General features: G+C 41.7%; 1 protein-coding gene across 1 annotated transcript in view; it reads right to left on the reverse strand.

Annotated features, from left to right (window-relative positions):
• TBC1D16 (TBC1 domain family member 16) overlaps positions 1-17,536 on the reverse strand; it is a 122,291-nt gene extending 104,755 nt beyond the window's left edge. The window contains exons 1-3 of the mRNA XM_067149936.2: positions 17,300-17,536; positions 16,981-17,179; positions 16,271-16,863 (exon numbers count right to left, since the gene is read on the reverse strand). Coding sequence (XP_067006037.2) covers positions 16,271-16,863; positions 16,981-17,179; positions 17,300-17,399 — 892 coding nt within the window. The 5' untranslated portion in view covers positions 17,400-17,536. The remainder of the gene's footprint in view (positions 1-16,270; positions 16,864-16,980; positions 17,180-17,299) is intronic.
• Between the last annotated feature and the right edge of the window lie 206 nt (positions 17,537-17,742).

Raw genomic sequence — 17,742 nt, forward strand, 5'->3', positions numbered from 1 at the left:
AAACAATCAAACATATCATTTCTCAGTCTGCTGAGTTCTTTTTTTTTTTTTTTTTTTTTTTTTTTTTTGCTATTGGCTTAACGTCGCACCGACACAGATATGTCTTATGGCAACAATGTGACATGAAAGGGCTAGGACTGAGAAGGAAGCGGCCGTGGCCTTAATTAAGGTACAGCCCCAGCATTAGCCTGGTGCGAAAATGGGAAACCACGGAAAACCATCTTCAGGGCTGCCGACAGTGGGGTTCGAACCTACTATCTCCCGAATACTGTATACTGGCCGCACTTAAGCGACTGCAGCTATCGAGCTTGGTTCTGCTGAGTTCATGCCAACATTCCTTTCAAGCATAAACTTACTGACTCGCCACTTAGAATGAACATGTACAATTGATTAACAGCACATACACTGCCCTACTTTCCATTTAAATTCAGATTGACATGTGAGTCTACACAACCACTTCTTGATGTTTTAATACATCCCTAACGTAATTATATGTCCACTTCCTGAAATTTCTTTACACAGCCATTTAAATACCAGTCTGCTTTGAGTCTACACAACCACTTCATGATCTTTAATATGTCCCTAATAAAATTAAATTATATCACCACTTCTTTCAATTTATTTACACAGTTTCTTTAACAGCACATAAAAACATATTCAAGTTCCCTCCCATATTCCACTCTTTGATTACCCACCCTATAAACTTTTGCTCATAACCCTGCTTGAAAATCTCTTGTTGTCTAGTACTTAAAAGTTTCACCCTAACCTTTTTGGTTTCCTTACATTAACCTACCAAGTGTAGGTCATCACTCTTTTTCCCCACACAATATACACAGTGAATTATCTTTATTCTTAACCCACCCCTTATTTTTGTGTAAACCCATGAGCCACCATACTAAACCTCCTTTTATCGTTCTATCCCCATTCCTAATATTTATTTACCTTCTAACTGCCTTTGTCTTTGTATGTCCTTGATCCTAGTTATAATCGCTCTCTGGCTTCTACTGCTCTTTCTATTCCAGATCTCTTGCCAAATGTAACCCATACTCACACCCACATACATTTTAATTTTTAACAGACAACTCTCAGCATACAAACTTTTCAATTGCTGTTTGTAAGCTGCTTGCAACACTATACCCTGCCCCACCTCTTTTTAGATGCATCCAATAGTTCAACACTCCCTTTACGCAATCCACTTCTATACATTCCCCACACATTAACATTGCCCCGGCATTCGTTGTACACTGTGGAAGTCTCATAACCATCTTACTAAATTTGCAAGTAATTTGATTCAGAATATCCCTTTTTTTCTTCTAGACCCCCATAATTCAGCCCCGTACAATACTCTGCTTAACACTATTGTCCTTAACACTAGCCTTAGTATATTGTAATTTATCCCCGGAAATTTTGCCTCTAGAATTACAACCACAGAGAGGGCTGCTTCCCCTTTCCATTTTGCTCTTCTAGTTTGGTCTTCTCATCTGCCTCTTCTATTTATAAGCACTCCCAGACATCCTAACTTTTTTACTTCTATTCTCTCCCCCTGGACCACCCATTTCCTTTCATTCTTTCTTCTCCTACTCTTAGGTATTAGTAACACCTTCAATTTAATACCATTAATTTTCAGGGACCACTTCCTCGCATATTCCGAAACTACATTAAGACTCCTCTACAGCACCCACCCCCTCTGTTAAAGCAGTTAGAATCACATCATCAGCGAAAATCAGTAATGGGATCTCTAGGTCATTTACTACCGACGCTGCCCAGTTATTTCCTCCGTGCCCTTGCAACATGTCATTTATGAATAATAAACACAGTTTCGGTGATAATTTTCATCCCTGTTTTACGCCCATCTTACAGTCTATTGGACTACTTACTATATTTTCTTCTAGTTTAATGCAACAATATACATTCTGGTAAATTGCCTCAATCGCTCGAATCATCTTTCTTGACACCCCCTTCCTTCCTAGTTTTTCTATTAACGCTTTTCTACTCACTGTGTCAAAAGCTTTTTTTTAAGTCTATGACAGCTAAGTACACTTTGCCTGTTTCCCTGCTCAGGTATTTTTCTAGGATCTTGTTCACTGTTGTCCTTCTGCCCTTCCTAAAACCAACCCTGAAAAATTGACAATATTGAATTCTCTTCGACCCAATCTCTTAGTCTATTTGCCAATACTCCTATGTAAATCTTGCTCAAGGAGTCGAGTAAAGTTATCCCACTATAATTACTCCGGAGGCTTTTGATGATGATGATAATGATACTTGTTGTTTGATGGGCCTAACATCTAGGTCATTGACCCCTAATGGTATGAAATTAGATGAAATGCAATGACAATTTAAAAGTACAAAATTCATCCAGTGACCAGAATTCAAAACGTGATGAATTTAAAACAATCAGTAGATCCGACCCACAATGCCTCACCTGACAAGAAACAATATTACGGACCAAGGGACTATTTCCAAAGCACAATCATGAATCGATAGGCTAATGCTTGTTGTCTCAAGGAATTCAATATCCATGTCAATGGTCTCTCATAATGGCACTTATCGCTAGTAAAGGAGAACCATGGTATTTCTCACGTTGCGGTACTAATCAAAGGTAGCGTAAACTCATGGTGTTCCAAACATTATGGTATGTCGTACAGGTAATGCAAACCTCTGGTGTTTCTCACATAATGGCGAATCTCGTAGGCGATACAAACTCATAGTGTTCCTCACCTAGGTGTACTAATCACGGGCGCCGGTATAACCGTGGTGTTCCGCATATAGTGGGTACTAATCACAGGTAACGAAGACCCACGGTGTCGCTCATATTGTGTTACTAACCACAGGCAACGCCCAGACCAGAGGTGTTTCTCACTTCATGGTACTAATCAGGGCAACTTAAGACCATGGTGTTCCGCATTTAGTGGTATTAATCACAGATACTGGTAACCCACAGCGAACCCCACTCTACTGCTACGAATCACAAAACTATTCAGTACCTAGCAGAATGGTACTACTCGCAAGTAAAGGTGACCCATGGTGTTCCCCGCATGATGGTACTGATCACAAGTAGGTTCATGGTTCTGATGCAATCATCCTTTGGTCACCCCTTTTAGTCTCCTCTTATGACAGGCAGGGAATACCTGGGTGTATTCTTCATCTGTGTCCCCCACCCACAGGGGGTAGAAAAAGAGAAAAAATAAAAAATAGGGATCCGTCACTTCGAAAAATGAAGTAATGGACGAAGAAAGGCAAGGGCCACAAAGGCCGTGAGAATGAAAGACTCCCTAGGCCTCGAATGCTCTAATACTGTCGGGGTCAGAAAAGAACAAGAGTTGACCAAGGAAGGTCAGACAGGATAGATGAAAGTGAGGAGCCCGGTACAAGTAAGTGGAAGCAATGTCAGGACTCAGCTAAGGACCCCACGGTCACCAACCCATGCTCCCAAGTCGAGAGCCCCTGGGGCCCCTTTTAGTCACCACTTTCGACAGGCAGGGGATACTGTGGGTGTATTCTTCATCTGCATCCCCCACCCACAGGGTGTCAGGAGGTTTTTGTTACCTTTCTTCTTATATATTGGACATATAATTCCTGTTTCCCACTCTTTTGGAAATTTACCGCCGTCGAAAATCTTGTTAAATAATTTTACTATCTGCGTATTTCTTTCCAAAACAAGTTGTTAATACCGTTACTCCCCCTCCCCACCGACATACCCTTAAGTTTGCCTATCACCTAGATTACTTCCTCTATTGAAATTTCTCCATAATCCCATTTGTCCTTCCCTCCTAATAATTTCCGGAAATAGATCACCCAATGATCGTAATCAATTCTCGATTTATCAAACCTCTTCCCTCCCTTATTAATTCTGTTTATTCTATCCCATACTCTCTCAGGTTGATTCATCCTACAGCCTCTATTTATTAACTCTGTTTGTTCCTTCATCCACAACTTCTTCCTGTCAACAATTTTAAGTTTGTATTATTTCCTTAATTTACAGAAAGCTTCTCTTTCTCCATTCCCTCCATTTTTACTATATTGTTTTAACGACTTCATAACTGTTCTCCTTAATTCCTTGCACTCCTTACTATACCACCCTACCTCTCCTCTCATCTTTCTTCTCTTGCCTTTGTCTCTCCGTGTAACCCTTTTAATTGGATATTCAATTAACTCCAACGCTCTGTCAATATTTTCCTTCAAGGCTACTTCCCAGCCACAGCTAATTAATTGTAGCTCGTTTTCTATAAGGGCATCTAATTCCCGTTTTGTATTTTCTGACCATTTATATTTAATACACCTTCTACCCTTCTCAATATTCCTCTTTGTATCTCCATCCTTTACCTCTCCCACACTTCTTTTTATCATCACCCAGACAAGTTCATGGTGGGATTCAACCCAGACTCCTACCTCCATCATTTTTGATTCTCCCTAACATGTCTTCCGAACTAGTTGCTAAGTCAATAACGCTTCCACCCTGAGCCTTAATATATGTCAATTTCCTTTCCCTATCCGCCTCCCAACAACCATTCAAAATGTAGAATTTTCCCTCCGTGCACAATTCCAAGAGTTTTGCTCCATAACTATTTCTTTCTTTATCTTTACTTCGTCTTCCCCTCCTTATTTTCATCTCATCATCTTTGCTGAACATTGGGCACTGCTCACCTATTCTAGCACTCCAGTCTCCAAATAGTAACATTCCACCTTCTTCAAATTTCCCACTAATGCTGTTAGTTTCTAGTAATAAATCCTTTAAAAAATTATCATTATCGTATAAAGAGCCCTTGGGGTGACAGTACGTAAAAGCCAAGCATACCTTCTTTCCTCTTCCTTTCTCTCCCCCATGTTAAACCTAAGCCAGAAAAGTTCTTCCAGCTCATTCTCAATATCCTCTATTAGTTCACTAATCTCTTCTTTAATTAACACCGCTATCCCCCCGGGCATTCGCCCCTTATTGCACACTTTTGTCTTTGAGTTATACTTGACCATAACTTAAGGAATGTTACCTCCTTTCCTATTTCTAGCCATGTCTCTAAGAGTGCCACAATGTCAAAACTTTCCAGTACTTTTTTTTACCTTGTTATTACCTAATTCACTTAACAAACCTTCAATATTTACAAACCCTATCTACCAATCTAGTTATAACTTGCCATCTCTTCCTCCATTTCATTCTTACTTCTCATTACTGTGGCCCTTTCTCCTTCTACTTCCATTCCCTCTTTTCTTGTCATTTTAGGACGTTCTTTACCTTCCTTATCCTCCTTGCCTTTATTTTTCTTACTCCACAGATCTCTCAAACTCAGAATTCTCCCTTTCATCGTTGCTTCTCTTCCTTTCAATTCGTCCCTCGAACCTTCATCTAGTTATGCACGTGTCCACTGCACTCTGTATTTGCTGTTTCTTGAGAGTCACCCTCCACCACCACCTCCTGAATCTTCGTATTTGATCCCGCACTGCGCTGGTCACTGGTCCCTTCGTTGAGTTTGGCTCTTACCTCGTCTCGTCCCACCTCCCGATCTGCAACCTGCCTTCCATCTTGCCTTGTCACCAGGTCCTCTTCCTGCTTGAGCTTCTCTTCCATTACTTGCAATTTCATCACTGACCACTATTCGACGCCACAGAAGATAACTACCGCAGCAGTAGTCGAAACATCTGGACAAAATGAGCGGAGTGGACCATGGCATAATAGCCCCGAAGATTTTTATTACATTGACACCGGCTGTGAAAGCCTTCATACTCTAATGACCAAACTCATACCCATCTGCCACTGGATACAACCAGCTGTTGGCCCCTTGTGTGCGCCCTCAGACTTTGATGTCTGGCTCTCACTAAATGTGTCTCTAACATTTTCAAATTCTCACTCCCTTCTCTTCCCATGTCTCTTTTGACCCAGATTTTTTCACCTTGTAAATTACCTGTGCTTTTTTAGCACTATGTCCACCATCAAGGTAGATAACATCTCTATTTTAATTGGTCTGTGTCCTCTTACTTTACCAATTCTTTCTGCGTCATCTATGCCCACTTCACTGAAATTAATTTTAATTTTATTTGGAATAATGTCCAGCACTTTGTATATTATATCCACTTTGTTTTCTCTCCCTTCTTCCTGCACACCGTATATAAATATACATTTCTTCATACGCTCCTGACTGCTGGTTTCCGCCTCCTCCTTCATTTTAGACACCTCCTTTTCCAGATTTTTAACTTTCTCTTGTAACATCACAATTTCTTTCTTATTACTTTCTACCTTGGTTGTTGATTCTTCCGTTCTTTCTTGTATCCATTTCCTCATATTTCCGAATTGCTTAGCTTGGTCTTGTATCATCTCTTTAATCTGATCAAATGGGCAGGCTTATTTAACTACCTCCTTCACCACCTCCCTAATTACCTCAACGTCTCCCAGCTGATGTTGCCACTAGCATTCGGGCCGGGGTTTAATTCCATGCCCCCGATACCCAGTAACACAGTTATCACTGCTGCCACCAATACTGCCTCTCCCATCTCTTCCTTGCACTCCGCCCATTTAGTGATATTCTTCTTCATTCTCCATTGCCATCTCCCGATCGTCGCCCGGTATTGTTCAACTCCCACCATACTTCTCGGCACTTGCCACTCAGCTCGTCCGCACCTGTTGCTTGCTTAGGCTAGACTGCATTCCTTGTACCTTAATGAATATATTCATAAGCATCAAAAGCATCTATAAGTAAACTGGCAATGATAGGCTTCTTTACCCACACCCTGCTAAATTCCTGTTTGAGGAAAATGAGAAGAACGTATCCAAGGTGGCCACTTCAACCAACAAACATGACACAAAGCATTTCCAGAAAATAATAATGTTATTGGCTTTTATGTCCCACTAACTACCTTAACGGTTTATGGAGATGCCGACGTGCCGGAATTTTATCCTGCAGGAGTTCTTTTACGTGCCAGTAAATCTACCAACACGAGGCTGACGTATTTGAGCACCTTCAAATATCACCGGACTGCACCAGGATCGAACCTGCCAAGTTGAGGTCAGAAGGCCAGCGCCTCAATCGTCTGAGCCACTCAACCCTGGCTCCAGAAAATGAAGACGCATCATATACAGACTGAAATGTAAATTTGCAATGCGTTACTGCTACTACACTGGCTTTGCTGCAATCCTTTTGCGATCCCCTCAGATTAATCCGGCAATATGCTGAGTCTTGTTTGAGTAATACATATTGGAAATGGCTACACTGGTCCAGAATTGCACCAAATGCGAGGTGCACAAGTCATACAGGTTTTTGATTGCAAAAATGAGCACCCAGCAAAAATTCAGGCCACGGCCGCTTCCTTCCCACTCCTAGCCCTTTCCTGTCCTATCGTCGCCGTAAGACCTATCTGTGTCGGTGTGACGTAAAACAACTAGCAAAAAAAAAATTAAGGTACAGCCCCAGCATTTGCCTGGTGTGAAAATGGGAAACCACAGAAAACCATCTTCAAGGCTGCCGACAGTGGGGTTCGAACTCACTATCTCCCGATTACTGGATACTATCACTTCTATCTAGTGGTGTTCTTACTGCTCTATTAATCAGGCTATAAAATGCTGCTTTCTTGTGTTCTCCCGGGTGGTTTGAGTCTTTCCTGATAACAATATCTGTATGTGTAGGCTTTCTGAATACATGATAAACAAGGTTTTTAATTTCTCTAGTTACTGTTACGTCTAGGTTGTTTAAACTTTCATTATCTTCCGATTCAATTGTAAATGAACTGAGTTTTATCTCCCCCCCGCCTTAACGAACTTGATATGTGCGGCGCTCCTAGTGAGCTCATTGAAATTTATTGTAATTAGTTGTGCGTGTTTCTGTCTATCTTGGCCATCGAGATGTTGTAATAAATGCATTCGCTCCTTGTTCCTCACTTATGGCTCCATGGGCAAGAAACTCATTCCGTCCTGGGGTGTCCCTCCGTTCTTGCCTTTCTCTTCGTATGTCGATCTTCTGCCATGCCTACTCGCGTGCGCTTATCCCCTCCCGGCTTCTCCGAGAGAGGGGGCGTGCTGACGTTGGTCTTGAGTCCTTCCCCTCCCAGCGGGCCTGTGCGGCTTGCCGGGCGGTGGACAGATTTACTCGCCTGCTGCGCTTGGAGCAGAGCGCTTCTCTTCATCGAACCAAGGACCACGAGGGGGGCATGGGAGGTAAGATCTTTAGGTTTTCTATATGTTGGTAGGATAATGGGAGGAACTAGGTACTAGGATATGGATATGTAAAGCCATGTATCTGGCGACTTTAGTTTGTGAACTCAAAACAGAGTACAGCAGAGATATTATTGAGTAATGAACTTGAAGTGTTATGGCCCTTAATTTCTATGTTTCTTGTATCATAAGCTATCGGTGGCCACTAGAGCCTACGTTATCGATATTAGTTTGTAATCAAGGTAGGAGCCAAGGAAAGAGCTCACGTAAATGATATGAAGGTTCCAGAATGTTCTGGGTGTTTAGTTCGAGAACCGATGTTTTACGTTTGCTATAGTACCCGAAAGGGATGTTAACTGGATGTTCACCTTAGACGAGGTAGCTGGTGAACTGTGTATACATAGCAGCCTAGTACTGATATGTTTGAAGTCGAATAGTTTGTGTTCACGTTAGCCCTCTTGTAGGAGCAGAGGATTACCTTTCAGTTTTACCTAGAATGAATGATGGAAATGGGTCAAAACCCTCCTTTAAACCATGTTAGAACTCAAACGCTTCCGAATATGTTTGTTCTTAATTGTGTGTAAAATAAATGTTCTAGTCAAGCTGTTTGAAACCTTGTCTTGACATTATACTTCTGGGTTGGTCCTTACATTTATTAATCCAGATCCCTGGTCCGCTCTCTTTTGGGTCGTCCTGCCAGTAGTGTTACGGCGCAGTAAATGTAATGTGTTTATCTAAGTTGTTTAACTGGTCTAACAACTCGTTTGGTTTGAGGTCCTGTTCATTAATGACAACAAATGTGTCATCGACAAACCTCAACCATAAATCTAATCCTCTTATTTTACCGACTATTTTATTAGATTCCATGTGGTCGATATATATATCCGCAAGGATGTCAGACGCTGATGATCCCATGACCAACCCATTAACTTGTTTATACACGTTGTTATTAAAAGTTAAAAAAGTTGTTTTCTAGTGTGAACGTTAATAAGTTGATGAATTTGTCTATCTCTACTTTACTCAAAGGGCTGTGTGTATTAAAGTTATCTTTAACAATGTTAATAGTCTCCATAATCGGGATGTTTGAGTACATATCTTTAATATCAAAGCTATGGATGGTATTATGTTGTGATAAAAGTGACTGTTTTTGTCCTCTCACAAAAATCTGTGGTATTGCGAAGGCTGGTGTCTACATTAAATCTATAATATTTCTTTAAAAACGTGTGTATAAATTTGGCCGTTTTATATGTGGGATTGTTTCTGAAGTTTACGATTGGTCTAATAGGTATACCTTCTTTGCGCACCTTAGGCATTGCCCTCAATTTAGGTAATCCTGGGTTCATATTTACCAAGCGTTTTGCTTCTTTCGAATCCATCAGGAAGTTAGTATTAGTTAAAATTTGCTTAAATGTCTTTTGCGGCCACTATGGTCAAGATTATTAATAATACCGTTTATGGCAATCACAAACAGAGTGATACTAAGAACCAATCCCTGTGGGACTCCATTTTCTTGAACGTGGTATTGCGAATATGCCCTCCCAACTCAGACACAGAATAGACGGAGGGACAAAAAATTTGCAATAAATACCGGCAAGTTCCCTCGGAATCTCCACTGATGCAGGACTGAAAGGATGCCATATCGCCATATGGTGTCATAGGCCTTTTCCGAGTCAAAGAAAACAGCCACCAAATGCTGTTTGCGGAGAAATGCATCCTGGATAGAGCTCTCCAGGCGTACCAGGTGGCCGGTGGTCGAGCGAGCGGCTCCAAAAACACATTGGTACTCGGACAAAGTCATTGTTTCTCCAGACACCATACAAGTCTGTGATTTACCATCCTCTCAAATAGCTTACACAAGCAGTTAGTGAGACAAATAGGTCTATAGCTTCCTGCATACTTAGGATTATTGTCAGGCTTGAGGACAGGAATGACTATGCCCTCTTGTCACTGAGATGGAAACTCACCTTCCATCCAGCATCCAGATTCAGTTGAACACTCAAAGGAAATATAATAGACTATCATCACTATGGTGTTTCAACATCTGGTTATGGACAATGTCTGGCCCAGGAGACGTGTCCTTGCAAAGTGCCAAGGCACTGCAGAGTTCCCACTCCATAAGGGGCACGTTATAGTCCTCTGAAGCTTGAGTGGCAAAACTAAGGTGATGACATACTGCCTCCCGCTTCAGAGCAAGGAAATCATGATGGTAATTCCCGGAGCCAGACACATCCGCAAAATGACTTGCAAGATGATTAGCAACCGAGAGAGGTTCAGTGATGATACTGCCTGCAATGGAAATTCACGGTACAGAAGATGATCCTTGGATACCCGAAATACGTCAAAGTTTAGTCCACACTTGAGATGATAGAGTATGTGATGTCACAGACGACACATCTCTCCCACAAAGCTTTTTTACTTTGGCGAATAAGAACTCGTGCCTTAGCACAGAGTTTTTTAAATGTTACCAGGTTGGCCACAGTAGGCTGCCTATGATAACGTTTATGAGCACGATGGCGTTCTTTGATAGCTGCTGCAATTCCTTCGTTCCACCAAGAAACGAGTTTTCGGCGAGGAATCCCTGAGAAGGACGTAATAGACTCCTCAGCAGCAGCAAGGATAACTTGTGTTATGCAAGTTATTTTTGCCGTCTACGGTCCGCTTGGTCTCGTCGTTAAAGACAGCTAGGGATGTGAACTTTGGCCAATCAACATGTTTAAGAAGCCATCAAGGAGGAACCTCGACGGATTTTTGTTTCAACAAAGTAAGAATAATGGGAAAATGGTCACTGTCACAGAGATCATCGTGTGTATTCCACCGAAACAGCGGAACCAACATTCGGCTGCATAGACCTGAGTCTATGCGAGAGTATGTGCTGTAACGTACACTGAAATGTGTTGGTTCACCTATGTTCAAAATACATAAATCCAGTTCTGCTTCTAATGTTTCCAACTCCCTTCCCCTGGGGCAAGACGCTTCAGAGCCCCATATGGGGTGATGGGCGTTAAAATTGCCCAATACGAGGAAGGGAGGTGGAAGCTGATCTATAAGTTCAGTGACATCATTTATGTTAAGAAGCTGGCTTGGTGGAAAATAAACATTACACACTGCTGCTATGACAGGCAGTGGAACGCGAACTGCTACAGCCTCCAGCGGGGTTCTTAGTGGAATCTCTTAGCTGTAGATATCAGAACGGACAAAAATGCCAACACCACCGCAGGCCCAGTCAGCATAATGTCGTTCTGTTGAGTATATTCAAAAATTTCTCAAGACCATATGATGACCTGACCTGAAATTTGTTTCCTGAATACAGACTATACTCGCCGAATAGTCGCTAATGAGCTGGCGCAGCTCAGCAAGCTGCCTATCATAACTGTTACAATTCCACTGTAACAGTGCCATAATGTGGTTGTGGACTTCTGAGATTTAGGTTAGAAGCAGCGAAATGCTACCTAACCTACACTCACATCCTCATCCGAAGATGGAGATAAATGCTCCATGTGCATCACCTCGTCACCAGACAGGGTGATACATGCCTTGAATTTCTTCGACGTAGTCTGAGGGTGGGATTTCTTCCTACGAGGGAAGCGTGCAGGTTTACCACTAGGAAAACCCGCTGGCGCAGACTCAGACCCTCCGGGTGGAGGGCGTGAGACTCCATTCGTAGGAGAGATGGAAGAACGCCTTGTAAGGGCGCTCTCTTTCCCACCATCGATTCTTGTTTAGACGGGCTGGGAAGCGATTTCCCAGCCCAGGTCGACAATGTCGCCTCTGCCGGCTTAGGCGCGGCTTTCGCCAACCTCAAGAGAGAAGGAGGCATCTTCTTCCCCTGCTGTGCCGGCGTATGTTTCTTAGCCAGCACAGGCTTGTTAGCGGTCGAAAGCTTAGAGCTCTTTCTCTTTTGCGACGTTGCTCACGGGACCAACTGCCGCATTGGGCGCAGCAATATTCTGGGAAGGTGTTCCAGTTGTAAATGATGAGCCTGGGAGAGACTGCACGATATACTGAAGTCTAGTATCTTGGGCGGTGCACTCAGAGAATTAAACCTACAGCGCGCTTCCTGGTAGGAAAGACCATCCAGGGTCTTAATCTCCTGGATCTTCTTCTCACTCAGGTATACCGGACAATTCTGATCTTGAGGAGAATGAAGACCAGGGCAATTAGCACACCTAGAATGGAGTTGTGCAATCTTCCGTGCATGAGCTTCTCTTCCACACATACCACACACAGATGGATTCGAACAACGAGATACCAGATGTCTGAATCTCTGGCATTGATAGCATCGCATAGGAGGCAGGATGTATGGCCTCACATCGCAACGATAGGTTGTTATCTTTACTTTATCTGGCAACACTGACAATTTGAATGCACCCTTGGCAACATCTTCACCGTTGACTTTGCGAGTGATCCGCCGGACGCGTTGCGCCGCGGTGATTCATGTCTTCCATCAATTCATCGTCAGTGTTCAGAATGAGATCACGGTGGAAAATAACTCCACGAACCAGATTCAAGGTTTTGTGGTCTTCCACTTTGATGGGGATTTCGCCAAAATGGTCGCACTTAAGCAACCTATCTGCATGGAACGCAGTGCTCATCTTCAGAAGCAAACCACCATTGCGCATTTTCTTAAGATCCTCAAGTTCACTGTATACACCTTCAATATATCGACTGAAAAGAATCGATTTGACCAACTTGAAATCTTGCCCAACGGTTCTGGAACCCAGACTAAAACGCTGTGCTTGTTCCCAAGGGGTTGGTCCCCTTAGGGAATCAAATGTTAAAGACTTGGGTAGTGAACTACCCAAAAAGGCAGGCGGAAGTGGTTTTGACGCCATGCCCGAAATCATCCTCCCCGAATGCCACCCACTCCGATCAGGGATCTCTGTAGCTGAACCCAGCAGCCAAGGCAATACCCATCTGATTGTAGCCGGTAATACCGAGGTCTGATGTTGGACGATGCCGAACACGGGATGACTGAGGCAATGAGTACTAGGACTTCCCTTCCTCCAATCACCCGCAATAGCATGTACCCCATAGCGTGTACAGAGCACTAAATAAAGAGAAAAAAATAAAAAACAACTTTTCTCTAACTGGATTAAAGAAGAACTACCAGAACACTGGACAACAGCCCTCATTCACCCACTGCACAAAAAAGGAGACAAAACCTACCCTAATAACTACAGGGGAAACTCGCTCCTAGACATATAAAATATTTCCAATAATCATCCTTAATAGGATAAGTTTACAACTTGAGAAAGAATTAGAAGAATATCAAGGAAGTTTCAGAACCTGGAGGAGCTGTCCTGATCAGATCATGAGTCTTAAGTTGATAATGGACTATAACAGGAGAAGAAACAGAGATATGATAACATTTGTAGATTTCAAGAAAGTTTACGATTGCATCCATAGAGAATCTCTGTTTAAAATTTTAAGACACCTTGGACTACACCCCAAATTAATAAACATGATAAAATTGACTCTCACTAACACCAAATTAAAAGTGAAGTTTAGGGGTGAAACATCAGAGACATTTGAAATTAAAACTGGACTAAGGCAGGGAGATGGGCTCTCACCACTATTATTTAATTGTACTCTAGAAATGGTAATAAGAGAATGGTTTAGGAAATGTCCCCCAAAAATAAAGATTGACCGAAAAATCAAGACAAATTGCCTGGGTTTCGCCGACGATTTAGCATTACTAGCAGTGGACATACAAGAAGCAAAAACCCAGATATCAGAACTTCAAAACATTGCAAATAAAATTGGCCTCAAAATATCATTTGAAAAAACAGAAATTATTCCCCAAAAACCAACACAAATAAAAGAAGTTACCATAAATGGTTCAAAATAGTAACTCAATTTAAATATCTTGGAGAAGTAATAACATAACCTACACGAAAAAAAACTCAAACCGAACAAGAACAAATAGATTAGCTAAAGCACAAAAATTAACATGGGATATCTACAAAAAGAAATGTTTATTAATGCAAAAATAAAACACTACAACACAGTTATAAAACCGAAAGCTACAAATGCAGCAGAAACACTTTTTCACCTGAATAAACAATCAAAGACTGACAGACTTCCTGACTAAAGTGATCCTATGCGGTCATAAAAGAAGAAGAGAAATATGTCCTTTTGGCATTCGGCTGTGCAGGAACCTGTGTTGTCAGGCGGATACTACTGCAAGGGTACATGACACTCCCACCCGCCGATCCCTAGGTGGTCACTCTGCGGACTTTCGAGTGTAATCGCACACGTAGGAAGCATATCTCCGACCAGCATGCATACTGAGAATTTTGAATCGGTCTACAACTAACCCTAAAAAAAAAAAAGAAGAAATACAGAGGGGGCTATGGCCACATGACCCTTTTAGTCGCCTTCTACGACAAGCAGGGATTACCTGTGAATGTGTTCAGCACCTCCCATCCATAGGGGGTCCAACACATTGTACCAAACAACAATCCATGTCCGCGCCTAGGTCGCCCCCTTTAGTCGCCTCTTATGACAGGCAGGGGATACCGTGGGTGTGTTCTACATGTGCGTCCCCCACCCGCAGGGGGTCACATGGTTCAGTGATGAGATGCTGTGAACAAACAAAATGTCCAGTTTTGGGCAAAACAACAGCCTGGTATTGTGCACGAGGTTGAAAGTCATGGTGAGAAAGGGTATGTGTGGGCTGCAATTTCTGGTCATGGAATTACTGGGTCAATCTTTTCCAGCGACACAGTCAACAGTGTGCGTTACATGGACATAATGCAAAACAGTTTCCTTCCACAACATTTTGCAACAAGACTACCACTACAGACACAATGCTTCATGCAAGGTGGAGCTCGTTCATACACAGCAAATGGTGTTATGGACTTCCTGCATGAATATTTTGGGCCCCATGTGATGTCCCATCGATACCCCACACATTTCCAGTGTGCCTCTATCTGGCCACCATATAGCCCTGACCTTAATCCCTGCGACTTCTTCCTGTGGGGATATATGAATAAGATAACCTACTGCCAGAAACCAGAAAATGTACTGCAAATGCAAGCGGCCATTCTAACTCTTCCCGAGGGATGTGTGAGGACATGTCGTAAAGTGGTTGCAAACATGCAGGTTCATCTCAAAGCTCTTGTACACCGAGAAGGTGTCCATGTGAAACATGTCCTGCATACTGACTACTCATGCACATTTCAGTGAGTGTTGTAATGCTATTTTTTATTAAATATGTTGTATAGTATTAAATATTCTATAAACAATTTCCAGTGTATCACATTTCGTGAGCTACCCTGTAGAATGCACTGAACTCATGTTCTTGTCACTAACCAATACTGTTGCAGGGGATACTAGATGCCTGTGAAAAGCGGCTTTAACATGGAGGTTTATGCCCCCAGACCGATGGTCTTGTCACTAGTTGCATGTATCTTAGCAGCCTTATGTAGTGTGTTATGACTGTGTGCACTGCGCCATGTTGGATTCGTAACATCCCTTTTGTACCCCAGCTAATGTTTTACCTTTAGCTTTATAAACTAATATTATAAATCATGCAATATTTTACATATCACAAGCGTCAATAGCCAGTGTCATTGGCTGAAATTTATACAACAGAATTCAACACAGATGTCATTACAACATATGGCACAACCTGAGTTCCTAAACAAAAGATGATAGGCCTACATAAAAAAAAGAAACACACACACACACACACACTCCTACCTACCTCTTATGTGCAGTAAATAAACCAATGACGAAAAATTATCTTCATCTAGAAACTATAACACATTTACTCAGTTGGTAGCAGTTCCTATAAACTAAATACGTTCCTGGCAACAAAAGTGCATCATATGGTGGTATGTGTGGGAGCAGTACAGTTAAGGATAAGTTTCATTTTTACAGTAAAACTCATGTCATCCTTTCGTAAGTGTCACTCATGGTAATTTAAAGGCCACTATTCAAAGAGAATTCAGATAACGGCATGACTACTATTTCCTAAAACTACCAAACAGAAAAATGAACATATTTAAAAGAAAATGTGGCTATGTCCAGAGAACAAAAACTTTTCTATTCCTCCTAAAGACTCCTGAAAATGAGACTTAAATCTTATAAAGAGTACCTATAGTTCAAGTGAAAACATAACATCCATATTACCAGTTCCATATCCCATTGATGCCAGAGGAATAGCAAGACTGCTGGTTGAAGATAATGATGGTGATGGGCTAACTTGGTCTCTATTTCGCCGCTTAATTTCCTCAATGCTAATTGCAGGACCTCCAGGTACACTATCTTGGATCATCTCATGACTTACACCAGAAAGAACAGAACCTTCAATCCTACAAATCAGTGACTGGGGCCTCTCTATTTGAACACAATGGTCTAATTGAGCAGCATCATTACAGACAGGTTTAGCACAATCAACGGAGTCTGTAACATTTCTCACTGACAGTTCGTAATTCACTTCTTCACTGTCGCGGCTTTTCTCAGTGATGATTGAACTACTATCAGCAACAGGTTCTTTTTCACCTTGGTTCAAATGATTAGAATAAGCATGCAATTTATTATTACTGTCAAGACGATGCTGTATTTCTACACTACATTGTGACTCTGTACTTTCAGTTGAAATCTGCTGATAAAATTCTGGTACTGAATGATTAGATGTATTGTCGCCGTTGGGTGTAGCACCATCTCTACTTACACCGCTTCGACTTGATGTTGTACTGAGCTGATCACTTTGATCTTCTCCACTAAAGAAAAGAACAGAGGTTATGAAACAACAGTAAGTAGAACAAGTGACAGAAAATATTCAGAAAATTATCAAGAAATATCACTGGGGTAATTAAAAAAAATGAAAGTGAACGTACCCTGTTAGTTGGTTACTTCTTTTCTCAATTGCCCAAGGATTCTTCCTGAGGGTTGTATTTGGAATCCAACTTAACCGCAATGTAGGCTTGTTTCTATCTGATCCTTGATGACAACTAACTGTCAGATAGCCAGGGTGATGAATAACATCACAATCCTGTCTCAGAAGGGTAGGAGGATGAACACAAACGTTATTTTTACCTATAAACAAAGAAATATGTATAAAGAAGTTTAAATCCATACGAAACTAATTAACTTTCATGTATATACAATTTTTTAATGATACAAGTATTTCTGCAGAACATGACAAACATTACGTACAAAATACCACTTCCCCTTCGTTAAAAGGTGGTGCTGGAATACCACTTTGTGCTCCCAAAATAAAACTAGATGCTTTCTTCAAGAAATTTGGCAAAGGCATTCTCCGAAGAATAAAATTTCTAAAATTCGTCCTCACCGGACCAACCAAAACAAAGCCCTTTCATAGATACAGAAACACATTTCACACTACACTTCCTAACGTAATTTTGACACCTCCTCCCCCACTGTTAATGTTATTTACACTAACACCTCTCTCAATGACACAACTGTACGAACTAACGTCATACAAATATGAGACGTCCTCCGTATGTTTTGTTCCATAGACAGGATAGCAAACATTACGGGAATGAACGCCTTACTCTCCCAAACTATACCACGACGAGAAAAAAACTAAAAAACAAAACACCAGCATTTCTATTCAACTTACTTTTATAGTAAGCTAC

Source organism: Anabrus simplex, chromosome 6, assembly GCF_040414725.1.
Source record: "Anabrus simplex isolate iqAnaSimp1 chromosome 6, ASM4041472v1, whole genome shotgun sequence".
In the NCBI taxonomy this organism is placed as follows: domain Eukaryota; kingdom Metazoa; phylum Arthropoda; class Insecta; order Orthoptera; family Tettigoniidae; genus Anabrus; species Anabrus simplex.